We start from the raw sequence: 21746 nt of genomic DNA on the forward strand, positions 1-21746 counted from the left end.
CCCAGAATATAGCGCATTTCCAATCGGCACAGTCGCTTCTCCATATATATATATATATATATATATTCACTGAAAAAACCATAGGTTTCACACCAGTTATAGTTAGGAATTAGCATTTAAAAAACCTTTGAAATTCACTGAAAAAACCATAGGTTTCACACCAGTTATAGTTAGGAATTAGCATTTAAAAAACCTATTAAATTCACTGACAAAACCATAGATTTCACACCATTTATAGTTAGCTGGAAATTTTACTGACATAAAACCATTGAAATTCCCACGTTATAGTTAGTTGGACTCACTATAACTTGCGCGCCTGTAATGCACTGCTGATGACGTCACATATTACATCACTCATGACATGGTCAGTGACATCACTCATGACATCACTGATGACACCATCCAGTGAATGTGTGTCTTTCTGAAAAATAAATTTGTTTTATATATGTATTTGTAAAGGTCGATGGAAGAATAAATGTTTAAATAAGTGTGTAAATGGATGTTTTTTTAAAAAAAAATTGGTTGGGTAACTGGCTTATTACGTGTATCTTAGTGAATACATATATTAGCGAGTATTGTTTAAATATTTAAATGTTTGTATCAGTGTTTCTCTTTGTGTATAAGTGGCTGCAGGGGTTGGTGACTGACTCACTGTTTGTATGTGTTTTGAAGACAGCATATGTGCAGGACTGTATGGGTGGATGAGTGTGTATATGTGTGTGTTAGTGAGTGAATGACTGTCTCACTAGTGTCTTCATTAGTAACGACATATGTTTTAATCTAGTATATGTGAGTATTGATGTATATAAGTGAGTATAGTATATATAGTGAGAGATTGTAGGAGTTCCTGTTTAAATAAGTATGTGTTTCTATAAGTGATTGTTTAAGAGAGTAAGTATGGGTAAGTTTCCTTAGAAGTAAGGTGGTAGTGTGTGTATAAATGTATATGCAAATAAATGGATGTTCAATAGTTTATTTGCATGTGTGAGTATGTGTGTGAGTAACTTTTGGATGACTGCTGATGTGTAACAGGATGTATAGGTGTATCACTACATATGATGAGTGAGTATATATATGAGTGACTATATAGAACTGTTGGTGAATGAGTGGATGTGTATATAGATGGTGGAATTACTGAATTGGTTGTTGTTACTGGTTTGGGTATCTCCATTTTTTTGAAAATGTTTGTTTCTATTTTTGAATATGTGTTTCAAGCGTTACATTACACTGAAATTAGGTCTGTCACTCTGTCACAAGGATGGTGTCATCAGTGATGTCATGAGTGATGTCACTGACCATGTCATGAGTGATGTAATATGTGACGTCATCAGCAGTGCATTACAGGCGCGCAAGTTATAGTGAGTCCAACTAACTATAACGTGGGAATTTCAATGGTTTTATGTCAGTAAAATTTCCAGCTAACTATAAATGGTGTGAAATCTATGGTTTTGTCAGTGAATTTAATAGGTTTTTTAAATGCTAATTCCTAACTATAACTGGTGTGAAACCTATGGTTTTTTCAGTGAATTTCAAAGGTTTTTTAAATGCTAATTCCTAACTATAACTGGTGTGAAACCTATGGTTTTTTCAGTGAATTTCAAAGGTTTTTTTAATGCTAATTCCTAACTATATAAGACCTGAAAGCCCACCAGGAATCTCCAGTATGCGCCAGGGGACTGCATTGCAGAGAGGTGTAATGAAGCCACAACCCTTTTTACACCTCTCTGCAACGCAGCCCCCGTGCATGTTTGAAGAGGGGGAACTAATTCCCCTTGCATACTGGGGGCCCCTGGGGGCCAATTAGCCCACCTGGAACCTCCAGTATGCGCCAGGGGCTGCATTGCAGAGGTGTAATGAGACTATGCCCCTTGTTACACCTCTCTGCAACGCAGCCCACTGCCGCGTTTGCAGAGGGGGAACTAATTCCCCTTGCATACTGGGGGTCCCTGGGGTCAACTGGTCCACCAGGAGCCTCCAGTATGCGCGAGGGAGCTGCATTGCAGAGAAGTGTAATGAGGCCACACCCTTGTTACACCTCTCTGCAATGCAGGCCACTGGCGCGTTTGTAGAGGGGGGACTAATTCCCCTTGCATACTGGGGGTCCCTGGATCATATCTGCCCAAACACCGATATTCCGAACGATTGTAAATTACTTTTCTTGAGAAACATTTGGATTTGGATTATCATGTCCTATACTTTGGAATTTTTGAAAGACTGACTATGAGGATACTATAAATTACTCAAGTCTGCCCGAATTGTGTGGGTAAAATTGATACCTAGTCACTTTGAATAAGAATATACTTATGTCTCGTCTAACATTTGGAAGAAATATCTAGTTATATGACAACTGGATACCGACATAACTTGAAGGAAATAAGAACGCCCTGAAGAAGTTCTGTTGTACAGAACGAAACCTTTCGGCTGGCTGTGGTACATAAACTTAAGGAAAATAAAAGCATTTGAATATACACCAAGATTCAGTGCTTCAATAAGGACTCTAAGTGATATGATTTGATTGGACTCATTGTGAAAGTTGTGCTGTGCCAAACTTTGGAATATTCTCCACTACTCTCTACTACTTACTCTCTCCTACTCCACTACTCTCAAATACTCACTGTCTACTACTCATTCTCTACTACTCTCTCTCTACTACTCACTCCCTACTACTCGCTACTCACTACTCCCTACTACTCACTATCTACTACTCTCTACTACTCACTCTCTACTACTCTCTCTACTACTCACTCTTTACTACTCACTACTACTCTCTACTACTCACTCTCTACTTCTCACTCTCTACTACTGTCTACTACTCACTCTCTACTACTCTCTCTCTACTAGTCTCTACTACTCACTCTACTACTCACTCTCTACTACTCACTACTATTCTCTCTGCTACTCATTCTCTACTACTCTCTACTACTCACTCTCTACTACTCACTCTCTACTACTCACTCTTTACTACTCTCTACTACTCACTTTCTACTGCTCTCTACTACTCACTCTACTACTTACTCTCTACTACTGTCTACTACTCACTCTCTACTACTCACTCTCTACTACTCTCTACTACTCACTCTACTATTCACTCTACTACTCTCTACTACTCACTCTCTGCTACTCTCTCTACTGCTCTCTACTACTCTCTACTACTCACTCTCTACTCTCTATTACTCACTCTCTACTCTCTACCTCTCTATTCTTCTCTCTCTACTAATCTCTACCTCTCTACCGCTACCTCTCTACCTCTCTACCTCTACACCTCTACCTCTCTACCTCTCTCTACACGCACACATATACACATATATGCATATATATATATGCATATGCATTTATATATATATGTATGTGTATGTATAAAAAAAAACAACAAAACATTTTTTTTTTTAAACAGCTACTTTTAAAACTGTCATTCTTTTTCCCCATGGTACACTCCCCGGTACGCTTACCGGTGCGCGTACCGGTGCGCGTACCGGGCGCTCACCCCGCGAAAATCAAAAAATTTTTTTATTTTTTTTTTGCTCCGCGGGGCCCTTTTATGGCCCCCACATCAAACCTAGGGGGTCAAGGGGGGTCTACTCTGCCCCCTTATGGTCATTTCCCTCTTTGTTTTGGCCACCTCTCGTGTCTCGATCCTACCGAGACACAAGATGGCGGCCGCTCCGGACTGTTTAGAATGTTTACAGACATCCCAGAGCCAATCAGCTTTCTGCGCGCAAGTCGCGGTAAGCGCCCGGTGCGCGTACCGGTGCGCGTACCGGAGCGCGGCTATAGATATATATATTTTTTTGAACCTTAATTACTCAAAATCCACTGGAGCACATATCTTGAGACATAGCAAAGGCACATCGGGCTACCAGTCCCTACAATTTTGCCAAGTTTGGTGGAAATCCATTCAGCCGTTCGGGCTAAAAGTGAAATCGACCGCCCTATGGAAATTAACATGGGGAAAACGCGTTTTGGGACCCCCCTTTTATCTCGGCCCCCGCTTGACGAATCCCCCCCAAACTTTCAGGGAAGGACCGGAACGCCGCGAGGCCATTTTGAGGAAATTTTCAGGCAGATTCGTCAACCGGCGCCAAAGTTATTCCAAATAGAATTTTCAGATTTAACATTGAAAAAAATCCTAACTATAACTACCTACTGGCGACCGCCAGTAGGTAATATATATATATATATATATTTTTATTTTTTATTTTTTTCAATCGCATATTCAAATGTTTGTGTGTGTCTAATGGCTCTTATGTTGCATATTTCATTGGCTATCACCTAATATTTGCTAGTCCGATATTTTGGTGTATACAAGCTCAGACGTACCCTTCATGATGTGTTCATCTTTACAATTAACATCGAAAGCTTTTAGTTAGGAAGCTATCAAGTTTGTACAACATAATTACAAACCACATGGCAATAATCCACATAAATACACTTCACATCATGCCACAAAATTCCAATCAGCATAATTTCACTCAGCGCGACACAGCTCCATGCCACACAATTAGACTCCCCACATTTCCATTCCACACCACACAATTCGACAAAAAATCCCACATAATTCAACTCAACAAAACAATTACACAACACTTTACATACACTCAATCCACACTACAGAATTCAACACCATGCAATAGCACACCGCATAATTAAACTCCCCTACATGCCACTCCACACACAAAATATCAATGCAGATAATTACACTCCATGACACACAATCCCACTCCACCTAATTCCAGTACACTCAATACCACATAATTACCATCTACATAATTCCCCTGCACACCCAATTCCCAAACTAACAATTGCAATCCACCCACATAATTCCACTCCACACCACATACATCCACTCCACTCCATAACACATGTTGTCATTTGTCATTTAAAACGCTAATAGCTCTAACTCTCACGTAAGCGAGACCTATTGGACTAGCCAATGCTTGTTTTTTATTGACATTTGTACAGCACACTCTTTGCCAGTAGGGTGGCATCACAGCACGATGAGTTGCCTAGAGTCTCCCCATGCCTGTCCAATGTTTCAATAAGATTCCTCAGTCTGAAAGTTCCAATGATGATATATTTGGGCTGCTTTGGTCCATTTATGAGGATGGCGTGCACTGAGGTTGATTGATGGAGTGGTATTTCAGATCATAATCGCGAATCCCCCAGTGCTTCAAGGAACGGCGCAAACACCTTGCCATGCCATGTTGGTTGCTTTTATAGAAATAACTCACTCAAGGTTGCATCAAATCACTGAGCGAGGAAAGAAGAGGGATGAGGGACCATAAGAAGGATGAAGGAAACAGGGAAAAGGGAAAGGTGGTGTTATGCTCGTTTCTCATATAGAGTTTCCACTGTCCTAGAGACATGTCAGAGGGCAAAGGAAGGGGCAAACGACGGATGAATGTAAATAAAAAGAGAGTAAAAGTAGAAAAGTGAAGGGAGAATGGAAATAGGACCAAGAGGCCATGTCATGTAGGTTGCTGAAACACCATTTATGATGCTTTGAGGCCGCTTCAAAACTCTACATGTTAAAAGAAGACAGGAAAATAATAATAGCAAAAACATTTCCATAGTGCTTCTATCATTTCTAGTAGCTGGAAAGAAAAAGTAATACTATGAGCAGGGCTTTAAGTGGGATGAAAAAACTGGGGGGTCTTTCAAAGGGGCGTGGCCTAAGTATTTAAGGGCATGGCTTTAAAAAACTTACGCTAAAAATCTGTGCTTAGCATAGTGTGCAATCCGACCTATATTTTGCTGTTTCTGTCATTGCATCCAGATATGTGATACAACAAGTAACATCATACCTACAACAAGTCAGGACTATTGGCTTTGTCAATGGATATTAGTTGCATAAGATAAAAAAGCTGCAACTATGGCTTGTAACATTTAATATTGAAAAAGCTTCCACTTAAAGCCCTGGTGACACTACCACAATATTGCTGCTCTTGGGTTCCAGAAAGAGAAGGGAAATCCAGAGAGAAAATGACTCTTTAAAGGATTTCCTTTTCCCCACAAAGTTGACCTTGCATGACGTCATGCCTTAACTTCTCCACTAGTGAGAAGTGAGCAGTGTGAGCAGCACACATCGATGTGCCTGCTGTCTCGAAACAGGTCTCTATCTGGCTGTTTTGCGCCCTGGCACTTTTTTCCGGACTGCAGTGAAAGCAATTTGCTGTCACTGCAGTCCGGGAAAAAAAACGGCCTGTGCCAGGGCTCAAAGCAGATGCGATAGAGACCTGTTTCGAGGCCCCCTTTAAAAAACTGCCGGTGCTCAGACCCCTTGAGATCCGGCCCACTTAAAGCCCTGACTATGAGACAATTTAACAATGTTCCAATATCGGAAGTCTGAAGGATGTAAAGCTGGTTTGGGCTTGTCAGGTTTCCAAATCCTGACCTGTAATGTTTACAGCAGATATGAGCAGCGACTGTTTGACTAACTGTCTACTAGAAGGAAGAAAGAGGGAATTAGGGTGTGAAGAATAGTGCTGAAGGGAGTTTGATGTTATATATATATATAGTGCTTTTAAAGAGCGTATTGTGTCCTAAGGCCACTTCAAGGCACCGTGGGAGAAAAAAGCCAGGAACATGATTATAAAGATACTAGTTAATTGTTACATGATCAATACAAAGGGAATCATTCCTAGGTGTGGTGTACATGTGGAAACTCCAGACAGTGTGTGAGGGTGAAATAACTCAGAAATAAAGGATAATTAATGAAAAATAAAATTAAAAAAGTGAGGAAATAGGGGGATGCTTGCTTCAAAAAATGAAGCATTCCCAACCACCTCATCTCTATGTAACTTCTTTTGATTGATGGATGGATAACTTCTCAAGAACCCACCTCCCACCTATACGTTCATTTACTTTGTTTGTGTCCTATGAACAAATGGAAAGGGTCCCTTGATATCCCTTTTTGTTCATCTAACCAACCATCTGCATTTCTACCCACACCGCTTAGTACACTGCTCTGTTGCTTTTTCGCCAGATCTGTCCTTTGTGAGTGCACTACATGAGGCACATATACATCAAGCATAGGGTGACCCACTAAATGACCTCATCTGTCCTTCTCCCATTTTGAACAGTGTGGCAGGAGTATCGCATGACCTCCTTCTCACAGATTTCCTCACTTACCCCCCCCAACAATACCCCCATCTCTCCATAGTGCCTCTCTCACATACATCTCGGCCCTAATTTATAAGAAAGAGCCTCAGCGCGGCACCGCAAGCCCTTTGGCTGTGCTACGCTGTGGCACTTTGAAAGCACAAGGATGCATCATATCTGCAAGGATATGACGGATCCCTTTGCTGTCCCCTGCGCTCGGGCATAATTTGGTGCCGTGCGCCGATGCAGACACTCTTGCACCATGATGCAAGGATGCCTGTGTCACAGGGATGATTGTTTATGTGCAGGAAGGTGTCCATTCCTACACATAAACAATCTGAAATTGCGTTTTTCAACTTCTATGGGTGCTGCATTAGCAAAAGATAGAACTTGCAAAAAGTAATTTTTTTAAAGATTGTTTATTTGCAGGAAGGGGCACCTTCCTGCACATAAACAATCAACAGAGGTGATTTCCTCGTTCTGTATGTGCTGCAGAATGCAGCATGCATAAAAAGAGGAAAAAAACGAGGAGAAATGAAAACATGTCTCCTGGTTGCGCCTCCCATTCAGACTCATTTCAAGGTTTACGATTTCACGTAAATCTGGAAATGTGTCCGGTTCTATGGGTGTTGCATGGGAACACTCACAGCAACACCCATGGAACGCACCTTTCATGCAAAGTGATGCGTGTAAAGGGGCTGTATTTACAAGAACAGGAAGAGCCATGCACAGTGGCTTTTCCTGTACTTGTAAATATAAGGCAGCGAAATACGCCACCAGTGAGTCCCAAAAAGGGACACTTCAGTGGCGCAAGGGGCTTGCCAATAAGCCACCTCTTGAATTTTATAACTCTTCTCATAGTTCACTCACAGTCAGTTCTGTTATCTGCATGGTGCACATTCTTTGAAGTAGGCACACTAACCCTCTGCTCCACTTTATGATGAGTCAAAACTGCCAATAGACAAAGCTCCAATCTGTCTCCAGAAGGATCACTAATTACCACAGTTATCGTCACATTTTTATTGATGCCTGAAAACTCATGGACACACGAGGAATTCTGCAGCACGTGTTTTTAAGCCCATCCATTATTTTTAAACACAGCACCCACCCCCCTCCTCCGCACCTGCAGCTCAACGCCAGGTGCGGCTGCACAGGTCGCACCATCTAAAGCCGGCCCTGCTGCGCCCACTAGTGTAGGGTGACCAGGCGTCCCGGATTTGCCAGGACGGTCCCCGTTTTTCACCAGCTGTCCAGGCAGATTTAGCGAAATTTAGCTCATGTCCCAGGTTTTGGAGAGGGTCGACTAAAAACGGGGGTAGGTTTTTTTATGTTTTACAAAGCGGGGATAGTTAGCAGGTGTCCCAAGAAAGCAATTTAATTCACAGGCAAGCCACTGGGTTTAAAAATTGCATCTTATGTATTTTCTTGCTTCCTGTTGTGTAATTCTCTGCTGATGAGCGCTGTCATTCTGTGCACTTGCTTGACGTAAAATTACAGTCCTTTTTCTATTTTTGGGAAATTTCTAATATTTTTGCTTTAAAATTCTGGCTACCCTACGCGAGTGCGCTCTGCGATGTTAGAGATGCCTTCTTGAACAGAATCCTTCAAAGATGACACCATCTCCTATGTTTGTTTTCATACAGGTTGACGACCAAATGAAGCTGCTTCAGAACTGCTGGAGCGAACTCTTAATTCTCGACCACATATACCGGCAAGTGGTGCACGGGAAGGAAGGCTCCATCCTGCTGGTTACCGGGCAACAGGTGAGTGGCGAGAATGGACCAATCACTCACGTTTTATTGAACGTTCGGAATACAGTGAGAATTTAGTACTGTCGGAAAAGCAGAAGCGCCAAAGTACTTACAACCACAGGGATTTACTGCAAAAAGAATTCAGCACAAATAGCTAGGCTGCGCTCCCGTCTCCTCGCTAGATGATTAGAGGCAACTGTGAGAGCAAACATCGTCTTTGCACTTAGCATTATGAAAACAGGATGTGATAGCAAAGGTGGTGGATATCCAGTACTTGCCAATCAATAGAAGTTATCTCCTGCATTTTGTCCTTAAGTGATCTTTGGCTGGAAGTTTGCAGCTATTGCTGTTTTTCAGTTTGGTGTTAGCAAAGACTTTTAATCTTTTAATAATATAAAATATATATATTTATATATATATATATGTATATATATATATATATATATATATATATATATATATATATATATATATATATATACATAGTTACATACTAGGGGCTTTCAGTCTCTTTTCACCCATTGTTCTGCTGAAGTGTCATTCACATTTTGCTTCTGCATGTAACACATGACACAGGGTGAGCCCACGTCAACCATTGGCCAACCTTACTGTGAGTGACAGCATTCTGCTCTTGTACAATGTGCTCATCCTCACAAGTAGTCCTCTAGAGTGTCGGGGATTACTCGTGCAATGTGTACTTTTATATTATATTTTGGGTTTCATTCAGTGTTTTACTTAGGCGAAGTCCCAGCAGCACCCCCAACACTTTTACTAGGCCTCTCATGAGTCCCGTGTAGTCATAACATCGTAAAAAGTATTCATATGCAAACTAGGTATTGACAAAGCTACAAGGTGAACAACCAACACACCGCCTTTACCAGTGCGTGATTGTCTGTTGACGTGTGTTCTCTTCGGCTGTATGCTTATTTAGAAGCTATCAAACTTGTGAAAACATCTTTGTCAAGTCAAGGCAAGTCAATTTTTATTGTATAAAATTATAAAAAATTATTACAAAATGCATTTTGATCATCATAGAACAGTAAAAACACATGTGTAAATGTTAACTATTAGAAACTGTTGGCCAAATGAAAAATAAATGTCATGTATTTCAATTTGGTGCTATACTTCCCTGTGCAGCTTGCTGTAAGAGGGATTGGGCTTTCATCATATATTTAACACCCCTGCAAGCCAACATAGGAGATGATACATCTAGCCATCGAATTACAACTTGCCTACATGACCAAATGTTCAATTTGTTGAAAATGTTCTTTAAAAGCAGTCTCTTCAAATCCTTAAGCACCGGGCAAACACATTACAAGTGAGTTAATGTTTCATTTTGGTATCCACATAGACGACAGTGAGGGTCAGTGTGACAATTTTTCCAGGATGGTAACAAAAACATCTTTGTTTGCAGGCATACTTATAATGATCCCACAGAAGTCTTGTAAGCAATTGAACAAAATGTCTCTGGCACCAGTAAAGCCGGCTCATCTATCTGACCACGGCTATAAAAGTAAAGCCAGCACCAGCGAAGAGTTGACGCCATGCACCTAAAGCAATCATTCTGGGACCATCAAAAAGGGCCAGAACTTGTTATGACAGAGTATCCAAAATTAGGAGTGTCACATGCGTAACATTTTCAAGACAATTTTTCTCCTTCTGAGTTTTATATAGCTCAAACTTGACACGTAGGTATCAGAGCACTTCACATGAGGACCAGTTGCATTACAGTCATTCATTTTGTTAGGCATGGGAGATTAAGTGAATTGCCCAGAATCACAGGATGTTAAGCACACATGCCGAGTTAATGTGCTCTGTGCGGGGGGGGGGGGGGGGGTGAAATGAACCACTCATATGGTGTGCCAATAATGTATTTAGTAATACCACTGGTAGTAGCTTGCATTGGGTGCTGCAGTACTCCATCTCTCCATGGAAAGTGGTCCTTGATCTATACGATGAACTACTGTCAGAGAACTTTCATTGAGCAGATACAAATGTTTAAAACATTATTAAGGATGCCAGACAGACGAGGGTTTAAAATAAATAACAATGTTTTTTTATGACATTGTAAATCCAAGGTGTAAAAAAGAAGGTTGACTGTAAATGGTTTTGGAATAAGAAAATTAACATGTCAAAGAAGGAGCACTTGTTCTTTACGGTAATATAACAACACGATCGATATTGTTACTTTAAAATATCAAGCCACATTCACATATTAACTTTACACTTATTCTGACTCTCACACTAACCTAAACACTACCCTGACCTAAGACCAGCCACACCTTTGCTCATTCCGCCTCAACCCCAGCCAATTCTGTTCCTTTATGTGTCAATGACTTAAAGTCAAGTTCAAATTTTAGAACTTATCTCTTTTAAAATGTTGGTTTTTCAAACCTTTGTTTTCAATCGTTCTAGTAAATACCAGGGCCCAGATTTATCAAGGTTGTGTGTCACTCTCGCACCATGCAAGCCGGCACAGGGCAACGCAAACCTAGAATCAGATTTAACATGTCACATAGTGGCACCTTGCGTGGCTTGGTAAATCTTGTATAACACTAGGAAGAGCAAGTCAATGCCTTGTATTATTCTTAGCCAGGAAGGCATTACATGGGAGGAGCATGGTTGTTCCCATGCATCTGTCCATGTATTCTGATGCATTCTCAGATGTACCAACACTGGTAGACATTGTGAAAGTATTCGAATTGTACGCCTTCGCCATAGAGGCGCAATGAGGAGAAAGATCTTTATTTCTCCTCATAAGTTCCTCTTTCTAAGGGTGCTGCATTCTGAAAAATGCCTCCAAGAATTGATTTTGTGCGCAAAAGCAATCCTGCCTGTAACACAGACACCCTTGTACCACAGCGCTAGAGTTCCTGGGTTGGGGCAAGGCAGCACTGAGTGTGCCAGCGCAAGCAGACTACAGGAATGCACCAGTCTTGTAGATATAGCACATATCTGCATCCCCCTGTCACGTAACATAGAACAGCAAGTTGCATTTCTGCGTTGCATTGTGTGACATAATGATAAGTCTGTGCCCAACTTTTTAGATTAAGGTGGGCGTCGGACTGTCTGGGTTCCATGCTAGCTTTCTTTTATTAGGATTGGTAGTCAGAAAAGGAGACACACTAAAAATGGGTCTGTTTTATTGCATTTATTAATGCATCCCAGTTTATAACTCATAAACATGTAGGCAATATATTTATTTATTCAGCTAGTTTTTATTTAGCTCTGCTAAACCCATATTGAGTGTCAGCGTCATTTACAGTAGAGCACATACAACAGAAAGTCCCTTGAGAGATGTAAGCAGGGCCATCAACAAATCACAAAGTTGCTTCAACATGATGGCATGGGCTCAGATCTCAATAATTTGGGCATGTCCAGAGACTTTCCTTTAGGTAAGATTTAAAAACTGTGAAAGAGGGAGCAGAGCATATCCTGGTTGGATTTCATATTTTATGCGCATTACTGGAAAAATGCTTGTTTCATGGTGGATGTTTTCTTAAATATGCAGAGGTTGAGACAAAAAGAGGCTTTCTCTCTTAGGAATTACAGGTCCCTCCAGTTAAAATCTGTTTGGTACTCAGTTACGTTTGGGTGAAAAAGTTCAAATCTTTGAAGGTTAATGCCATCAGACTTGTACATGCTTGGAGCTTCAAGGGGTAGCTATTTTAAAGTAGTCATAATAGATGTGCTGAATGCCCTTTTCCCAAACAGAATATCAATACCACAATATCGAGGGTCAAAATATTGGAAGTTAAGTTTCTATACATTTTCCATACCTAACGCCACATATATGTACCTTGGTGATAGATATATGTTCAAGGTATGTTAATGTGGAGTTAAGAATAGTAAGTCCTTACCTCTCTTTATGCACTTACCATTCAATATTTTGTTGCTCACTATTGTGTTATCGGCGTTCTGTCACTTGGATATTTGGGATACGATATTCCCTGCGACAGCTGTTAGTGGTGCTGGATAGTTCTTGGATAGGTCATTACTGTATTTTATTCTCGATATAACCAAGACTTCGACTGGGTGTTTCAGGACTGACCTGAGGATCAAGTTTCTGATGTTTCCTATTGAGCTGAAATAGTAGCTGTCGCCTTTATATGTGGGTCAAGAGGCCATTCTGAGTCAAGAATGGCATCTATGGATTTTTATAAAGAGATAGTCTTGGGTTGCATTCTCTCTTTCAATTTTGCCAACAAATCAGGTGGTAGCAATATAAATTAGCTGTCACAGTTGACAAAATGTCACAGAATACGCATCAGTGGCCATTATAGGATATTTTTTGTTTTTATAGATGATTTTTGATCATATTCAAGAAATAGTCATTGCAAGGGAGTATAATGGAGTTATCAACATTTAGAATGTTAACTGCGCCTTGTAACAATCAAGTCACTAATAATTGAAGTGTCCCGACGCTAAAACTCCGCTCCAGCAAGAACTACACATGTGGGGTGATTAATAGGAGCCAAGTTTTTTTTTACTGTTTCCCAAAGGAGGCTTTGGATGGTGTCTATCAAATTCATTTTTTGAGGCAGGAAATTCAAGATCTTTGGAGCCAGAATACTAAAAGAGCTGCATCCAATCCTAACTGTGCTAAATTTTGGAACAAGAGCTAACCCGGTATCGGATGAGCTTAAATTCCTAACTGGGACATAACATTTAATCCAAGATTGAAGGTACCGCTGACCAACATAAGATAGTGCCTTATAACTGTGACAGAAAGCTGAAAAGAAAATTCTCTTCTTGATAGGGAGCAAGTGCTATTTGTTCAGTCCAGTCCCAAAGGAGGAACGTCTGGGAAGTTTCAGCAGCAAACGCACATCAGAGTTTTGAATGCGTTTTAGTCTGCTGAGCCACAATTGTGAAAGCTCAAGGTAAAAGGCATTGCAATATTCCAACCTGGAAGCAACCAGAGCTTGAATAATATTTTTGTGCACTGATAAAGATAGAAATCTCAGACTCTTCCTAAAGATTTTCAGTGTGCCAATGTATTTTCCATCTAGAGAATTTATTTGGTTGTCGAATGAGAACTTGTGATCTAGCCAGATACCAAGAGTTAAAAATGTTTGTTTTAGTGATGTTAAAGGACCCAGACTGGCAGATCACCGTACGGAGGCTGTTTATTCATGATCAGAACCTCAGTTTTCTCATTGTGAACTTTAAGCAATTGTCCATCCAGTTGGCTATTTCCAAAAGGCACCAGCAGAGCTGGAAAGTGGTGCTGTTGCTTTACTGAGAGAGATGAATGATCAACTGCATATCATCCACATACAAAATGATGTGAAAGCCAAGTCGGTCAATAGTATTGGTCAAGGGGCAGACATAGATATTTAAGAGGGTTGGACTCAGGGAAGATCACTGAGGCACTCCTTGGCACAGAGCAAGTGTTTTTGCGTGGACCAGTTTTTGAAGAACTTGAAAAGATTTGCCTTGCAAAAAAAAGGTGAACCCAAATAGAGTCTTGCTGCCAATACTGCTTTCCTACAGTCTTTTCAACTGAATATTATGAGATACCATGTCAAAAGCAGCACTGAGATTTACCATTGTAACTGCCACAGAGCCACCTGAATCCAAGATGCAACACAAAGATTCAGTGGCCAGTGGCAAAGCAGATTCAGTGCTCTATGATGTACAGATGCAAGACTGAGTCAAAGGAAGCAAGTTATTGCTTTTAAAAAGTTAAAAAGTTGCTTGTCTACATGTTTCTAAGCGATACTGGTGAAAAAAGGTAAGAAGGAGATTGGTCACTAATTGTCCAATTTCGAAGGATTGAGTAGAAGTTTTGTTAGTAATGGTACTACCATTACGTATTTCCTACTCTGGGACACACAACAGGCGGCTAAGGAGCAATTCAAAAGATTGCACAAAACTGGATAGACTACTACGGAATCCTGCTCCTTAAAAAATGGAGACACTGGTTCTAGGGGGAACCATATTTCACAGAAGAACGTAAAGAAGACATACTAGCTCACTCAATAATATCAAATTTGAGAAGCCTAGAGGTGTCATCGGATATTTTGAACCAAAGAGTTAAACATGGAAAATCTCTTGCTTCAGCTGGAAACGATGCATAGATGTTGCCTACTTTTTGAGAGAAAAAGAGATCCAAATCGTTGCATCTCTCAACTGAGAGCGAAATGGCAGAAGAGACTCAAGAGAATAAGGTTAACTACTTAACTGTAGGGGAAACATCCTGTAACTCAGTATCGTTACGACGCAGCTTTAACAACGAACGTCGTTACAACAACTTTCGCTGGAGGGTGCTCTAGGATAGGGGATAGTTTAATTTACTATCCAACACCTTTCCTACTATCCACTGGGACTGGTGTTGGAATAGTAAATTAAACTATTCACTATCAGCGCCCCCCAACGCAAGTCGTTGTAACGACTTGCATTGTTAAAACTGTGTCGTAAAGGGATGCGTTGTAACGGTACGCGTTGTACCGTCATACATCCAACTGTAGAGAAAATCTCTCTATAAGTATTGGCAGCTGACTGAATATTATTTGCATAAAATTCTCTGCGAGATTGCTTAATTGAGGGGTGGTATACTTTTCGGGCTGTTAGAAATCTGCTTCACATAATGGCTCATAGAATTTACGCAAAAACATTCAAGGCATTTACATTTTTCCTTCATCGCAAGTAAGTCTTTGTTAAACAAGCAGGATGACGGCCTCTATCTACGAGAAGCCCACTTCATAAGACTTACAATTTGGTCTACGGCCCCTCTAATCCAGTTGGCAATTTTTTTATTGCCATGTCCAAATTCCAATCTAAAATGGGTTTGCTAATATCAAGAACTCAACAGAAGCTCGCAGGGATAAGGGATAAGCCCACAGACACAACCAGCCTGGCATAGTCGAGCCAGCCAGCACCCCTCTGACCTTTATGGAGATTGGTATAGCGTAATGATCAGACCAACTCAGAGAGTTGGTCATTAAAGTTGAAATTGTCTAAATTAGAAAATACTGGATCAAGAGTTAAGATGCAGGCTCTGCAGATCCCCTAACACGGGTTTTACCACTGGACATCTGATGTTATTGAAAGGCAAGTTAAAGTCACCCATTACTAAAAAGTTAGATTAATGTAGTACTAAAGAAGATATAGTGTCACCTAAGGGGACAACAGTGCACCTAGAGGGCTATAGATCAAGGGCCCTGACAAAGTAAAGTTTTTTGAAAGTTCCACAGAGAAAAAAGATGCTTCACAACTATCAATAGTTAGATCAGAAAAAGAGCAATGTAAACCCTGTTTGAAAAATACAGCCATCCCTCTCCCTCTTTGGGCAACCCTGTCCTGCCGAACAATAGCATAGCCTTCAGGAATAGCTTGAAGAATAGCAGGGGCCGAGTCATCTCACAGACACATTTCTGTCACAAGTTTTTTATTTAAATAAAATGTTAATAGGTTTGGTAAGGCGAGCTTTTCAAGAACATTTTTATGCACATTTTGTATCAAGATACGTAACATGTGCGTATTACAGTGCGCAAAGGTTTACGGTAAGGCACTTTTTTAGGCAGCAGAGAAAACGTTCAGCATAAAAAAAAACACAATCACATTAACTTGAAACAGATTTTCCTGACCATTTGTAACTGATAATTAGCCTAAAACGAAAATGATTGAACATAGAAAATGACATCACGTTGTCTACTACTTTCTGAATAGTGACAAAACATATTCAGAAATACTTGACACAGGAAAGGTTGCAACCTTTCAGACTCCATGTACACCACATGTTAAGTCTTTGCTTTGACATTTATATATGGGATAGACTTGAAGGTATGTTCTGATGCTGCAGGCACACTTTATTTTATATGGAGTTTTATATAGCGTGAACATGGCCAAAGCGGGTATCAGAGTCCTTTCAAATGATCAGGAATAAATATAACACTATAACATATGTTCATGAAGGTTGAAGGAAGTCAGAATGAAAAGCTGTGGAGTGGGACATATCTGGAAAATAGCAGAAGGTCTACACATAGAACAAAATACAAACTTGATTGGGGAAAAAACATTATAATCAATAACATGCAGGAAGTCATAACATCAAGCTGGGGAGGTAGTCCTAACAAGGTAAGGCCTATAATGCAATATAAAGTGGCAAGGAAGTAAGAGGACAAGTTTGCAGAGGATAAATCAAAATGTAAGTCAGTGGCAGAGTTTGTGAATATCTAGTTCAGAAAAGTATTCATCAGTAGTACTTTCACTTCTTTCCTGAAGGACACTGTTGAGGGATTCCATCTGGTTTCCAGAGGCAGGGAGTTCCAAATTCTTGGGGCAATACCCGAGAAGGCAAGAGATAGGCTTTCTTTTTATGGAATTTTTGAGGTTTTATCAGTAGGGTGCTGGAACTCCTGGAAGACCTGCAACCTCCAGATAATGTAAGTTTTAATTCCAGGTATAGTGGGGTGTTGAAGGGCTGGGCTTTGTGGGACATGCTTACAATTTTTAAATAAATCGTATTCTCATATGGACGTCAGTTCAATTACTACAAATCAGGAAAGATGTAGTAATTTCGTTTGGATCCTGTGATAAGCCTTGCAGCCGAAATTAGAGAGGACCTTAGCAGCGCCAACTTGTAGCGCTAGGCAGACCACAGAGAGTTGCACTACCATATTCCAACCTAGAGATGACTAAAGCTTGAATAGCAGACTTTAAGTCATCAGGGGGAGGAAGGATTTTATTTTCCTTAGAATGCTCATCTCGAAGATCATTGATTTAGTGGCAGAGCTGATGTGCCCCTGCATGTTCAAATTCTTAGCTAGTAAAACTCTGTGAGATCTCGAGGAATCTATGATGTGTAGTACACAGTTCAGAGCTGTCAGTTGTTTCATGTACTCTTGAATGGTGGGAGTTAGCTTGGGAGGGGAGATTAGAAGGAATTCTGTTTTGAGGGAGTTTAGTTTGAGATGGTTCACAGTCAGCCAGTTTTGGGTTTTGTGTAGAGCTATTTTGAGTGACCTAATATCATCAGAAGATGAGATTTTCAGGTAAAATTGAGTTTCGCCAACAAACATGAGATAGTGGATATTAGATTCTTTGAGAATTTAAGTTAAAGGCTCCATGAATAGGTTGAAGAGGGCGGGAGAGAATGAAGATCCCTGTGGTACCCCTAGTGAGTTCGGAGTGGAATTAGAAAGGGCCCGGTTGACCTCAATTCTTTGTGTTCTGTTGCAGAGAAATGAGGCAAGCCAGTTTAACACTGAACCAGATAGACCCATCTTGCATTAAAGCAAGGCAAGGAGGTTGTCATGTTTGATCATGTCAAAAGCTGATGAGAGGTGAAGTAGGATTAGTCTGCAGGACTCATTCTGATACAGCATTTTTACTGCATCATCAATAATGTGGATAAGGGCAGTTTCAGTGCTGCGACCTTGAAGGAAGATAGATTGAAATTGGTCAAGTAGTTGGAATTGATCTATAAGGTTATAAAGTTGTACATGGACACATTTCTTGAGGAGTTTCGCCAGAGTTGTGATGTTAGTGATTGGGCGAAGTTACTTGGGTCCTTGTGATCTGCAGTGTGTTTTTTAGAAGGGGAGTAACCTTTCCTGGCGTTAGGCAATCTGGCATTACACCTTGTAGAAAGGAGGCATTTACTATTATGGCACAGAGTGGGAGTAAGGACATCTTCATTTCAAAGAAGAAATTCAAAGGAAGAAGATCATTGAAGTGGTTTGAAGGTTTCAGCACTGAAAGAATGTTGAGTTTGAAGATTTAATTGAAGGTTTTCAAATAGCTCCAAGAAGCATTGCTGTTGGGGGTGTTAACTATGAGGAAGAAGAGGCAGCAGGGGAAGGGGAGAGGATGGATTGATAATAGGTGCAACTGTAAGTTGGTTCAATGATATTTGGAGATCAGTTTCAATGATATTTGGAGATCAGTTTCAATCTTATTGAGTCTGTTCAGGGAAGAAAGCTGCAAAATCATCACAATTTCGCTGCGAGCTCGCTGCGAGCTGGACAACATTGGTAAAAAACTGGAATGTTTATTGGATTAGAGTTTAATTAATTCAAATTGCTTTTTGGATGATTTCTTGCTCCATCTAATTGGAGTCTGAAGAAATTTGCTTTCGTACTTCTGATGTGTTTATTGTAAATGCACCTCTTCGATCTCAAGAGCTTAAGGTGATCAAGGGACAGTGAGCACCTCCAGGATCATTCAGCTAGTCTCAGATTGCATCTATAAATGTTTAAGTTTCCATTGAACCACGGTTTGCTGTCTTTGATTGAAATCATTTTTAGTTGTAATGGGGTGATGAAGTCAAGAATGTTCAAAATGAACTTGTTGGTATAATTAGTGAGGTCATGGACCACAGACATGTCAGAAGGAGGAGGGAAGGCCATGTTGCTAAGGGAAATCATTACAGACCGCTTTGCATTTCGCAATGATCTTTTACATAGTCTGGGTTTCCTAAATTGAGATCTTTTTGTAGTCCAGGATGACATGATGTGGACGGAGATGCAGTGGTGATCAGTCCAGTCACATGTGACTATCGATTCCAGTTGAATGGAGTTGGGATTGGAGATAATTATGTCAAGGATCGAAACCAAAATGTGTGTAGGGCTTCAATAGATTTGAACCAAGTTGTGGTCAGCTAGGAAGGTTTTGAGGCTATTTAGTGTGGAACCAGAATATCGCTGTCAGAATTAAGCATGGGCGAATTTTGCGAATCTCGCGTTCGCGAATTCTGCGGATTTGCGAACTCGCAATCCGCAAAATCCGCGAATTCTCGCGAATTTGCGGATTTTTTTTTTTGTGTTTGCGCGGGTTTCTGCCAGTTCGCGAGCGTTTTGTACAATGTCGCAAATTGCGAACTTACCTGTGGGGTCGCAAGTTTCGCGAACTTGTTGTTTCTACGTGTCCAGCCTGTTTGGGACACTCTTCTTCATCACTGCCACTCTCTGTCACCACTGCCACTCTCTGACTACTCATGCCACCCTCTGGCCCACCCATGCCACCCTCTGTTTCATCACAGCACCCTCTGGTTGTCCAGTCAGTGTACATTATTGTGGCAACGCAAGCACACCTTCCCTGCCTCAAGTGACCTGAATTAATTTGGGGCTGATTAATGTGTCACAGAATATTTTTTTAGCTGGCACCTGCTTCCTTAGTGCTTCCTGATTAGTGATCTTTTGCACTTGCTAAGTGCTTTCATTGTTGCAAAATTAGTTACAACACCTGCCCTGCCCCAACTGACAATAATGAATTAGGGGCTGATTAATGGATTTGAACTTCCAGCCTGGCTCCTGCTTGTCTCCCTTAGCTGTAATTCAGGACCTTTGTGGCATATGTGTAACTATTCTGAGGTTCAGAGCAGGGTCACATAATAGTTGCAACTGGCAACTGAACTCTGGAGGGGCCCCTCAGGAAGCACTACAGGAAATGGCTACTAATGATGAGCCTGAACTTTTGAACCTGGTAAGTAGTTTCAGTTTTGCTAAGATCGTATTTCTGCAATTTTGCACTTATTCGCGGGGCGCGAAGTGTACTGGGAAGCCGCGAACTCACGCGAACAGTGCGAGCAAAATCCGCTGCTCGCGGATTTGCGGATTTTGCGGGAGATTCGCGAATCTCGCGAATTGCGAATTTACCGAAAATCCGCAAAATCCGCGAGCGAAACGGATTTTCCGCCCATGCTTAGTCAGAATATTGTTTGACATAAATATTGTTCCCTAAATTTGCATGCAGATATTTGGTCCTATTTGGGTTAGTAAGAGAAAAGCTACACACATTTGGACAATATTTGTTTGTAAATAGTTTTTGCCACACAATATTTATGTCAAGCAGAATTTCTTCATATGAAATTCTGACACCAATTTAATAATGGGAGCACTTTCATAAATTCATGCCTTTTCTGTTGTGCCTTGTATTACAATTTATAAAGAAGAGTACAAATATGTAGTCCAAAAGTTACCAACATATCATAAACAAAGAGGCAACCTATTCTTAACGCCTTACCCGCGGTGGTTTTTCTGCCGCGGTGCAGTCATTCTAAAGGATGGGCAGGGCTGTGTCGGCCGTTGGCCGACGGCAGCACTAGGGAGGTAGTGCTGTTGGCCTACGGCAGCAAGGAAAGGGTTAAAGTGGTGCATCGACCCCGGGTATGTTGGCATCTACGCATAAGGTATAAAAAGTGCGGGATTATTGTATCAAAAGAGAATGATACTAAATGGAGGGCAATGGGAATTACGTGAGTTTGTGGCGATGTTATATTCAACATAATTATGAATTTATTACACCTGACTCCTAATCGGCCACTTGCATCATACTTTGCAGATTTCAACATCACATTGTATGGAAGTAAAACTGATCAAAAGTTACTAAATATGTTTTACATGCTCTGTTGAACTGTGGCAGACCCTTTCAAATCTTAACTGGTCACATTTTATTTTGTTATTGCTGTATTTAGGGATTAAACTGGTACTAAAGAGGTGAACGTGTAGCCCAGACAGTATTAATGTGCAATAAATGACAAAATAGCTAGAGAATGTGCTGAATAAGTTGTCATTTATAGAAACACAATTTATTCAAACCTGCTGCATAATCTGGTCTTCTTTTTCGGCATAGTCCCAAATTCCATGCAAATAAAATATATTCAGGGGTGCCCAACGTTTGACAAGGACACGAATTTATGTGATATTTCTGCATTCAATGAATCTAAATAGGAATTATTTACATAAAGATTAGTGATCCTCAATATCTGTCATGGATTTAGGCCTCATTCATAAGCATTGGGCAACCTTGTCTTAAACTTTCCAGCTATTTAAAGATAAAGAATATTTATCTATATGGTGTATTGCAAACGATTACAACTAGAGTTAACTATATATAGCATTTGCGACTTACACCTGGGCATTTCTAGACAATGTGAAAGCAATGTCCTTG

The 21746-nt window shown here is 40.6% G+C and overlaps 1 protein-coding gene across 5 annotated transcripts in view; it reads left to right on the top strand.

Annotated features, from left to right (window-relative positions):
* NR5A2 (nuclear receptor subfamily 5 group A member 2) overlaps window positions 1-21746 on the top strand; it is a 356855-nt gene that overhangs the window by 241601 nt on the left and 93508 nt on the right. For all 5 annotated transcript variants that reach the window (XM_086957712.1, XM_086957721.1, XM_086957737.1 and 2 more), the window contains one exon: window positions 8742-8861. In XM_086957712.1, the coding sequence (XP_086813838.1) occupies window positions 8742-8861 (120 nt within the window). The remainder of the gene's footprint in view (window positions 1-8741; window positions 8862-21746) is intronic.

Source organism: Lissotriton vulgaris, chromosome 1_1 (assembly GCF_964263255.1).
Source record: "Lissotriton vulgaris chromosome 1_1, aLisVul1.2, whole genome shotgun sequence".
Lineage (NCBI taxonomy): Eukaryota > Metazoa > Chordata > Amphibia > Caudata > Salamandridae > Lissotriton > Lissotriton vulgaris.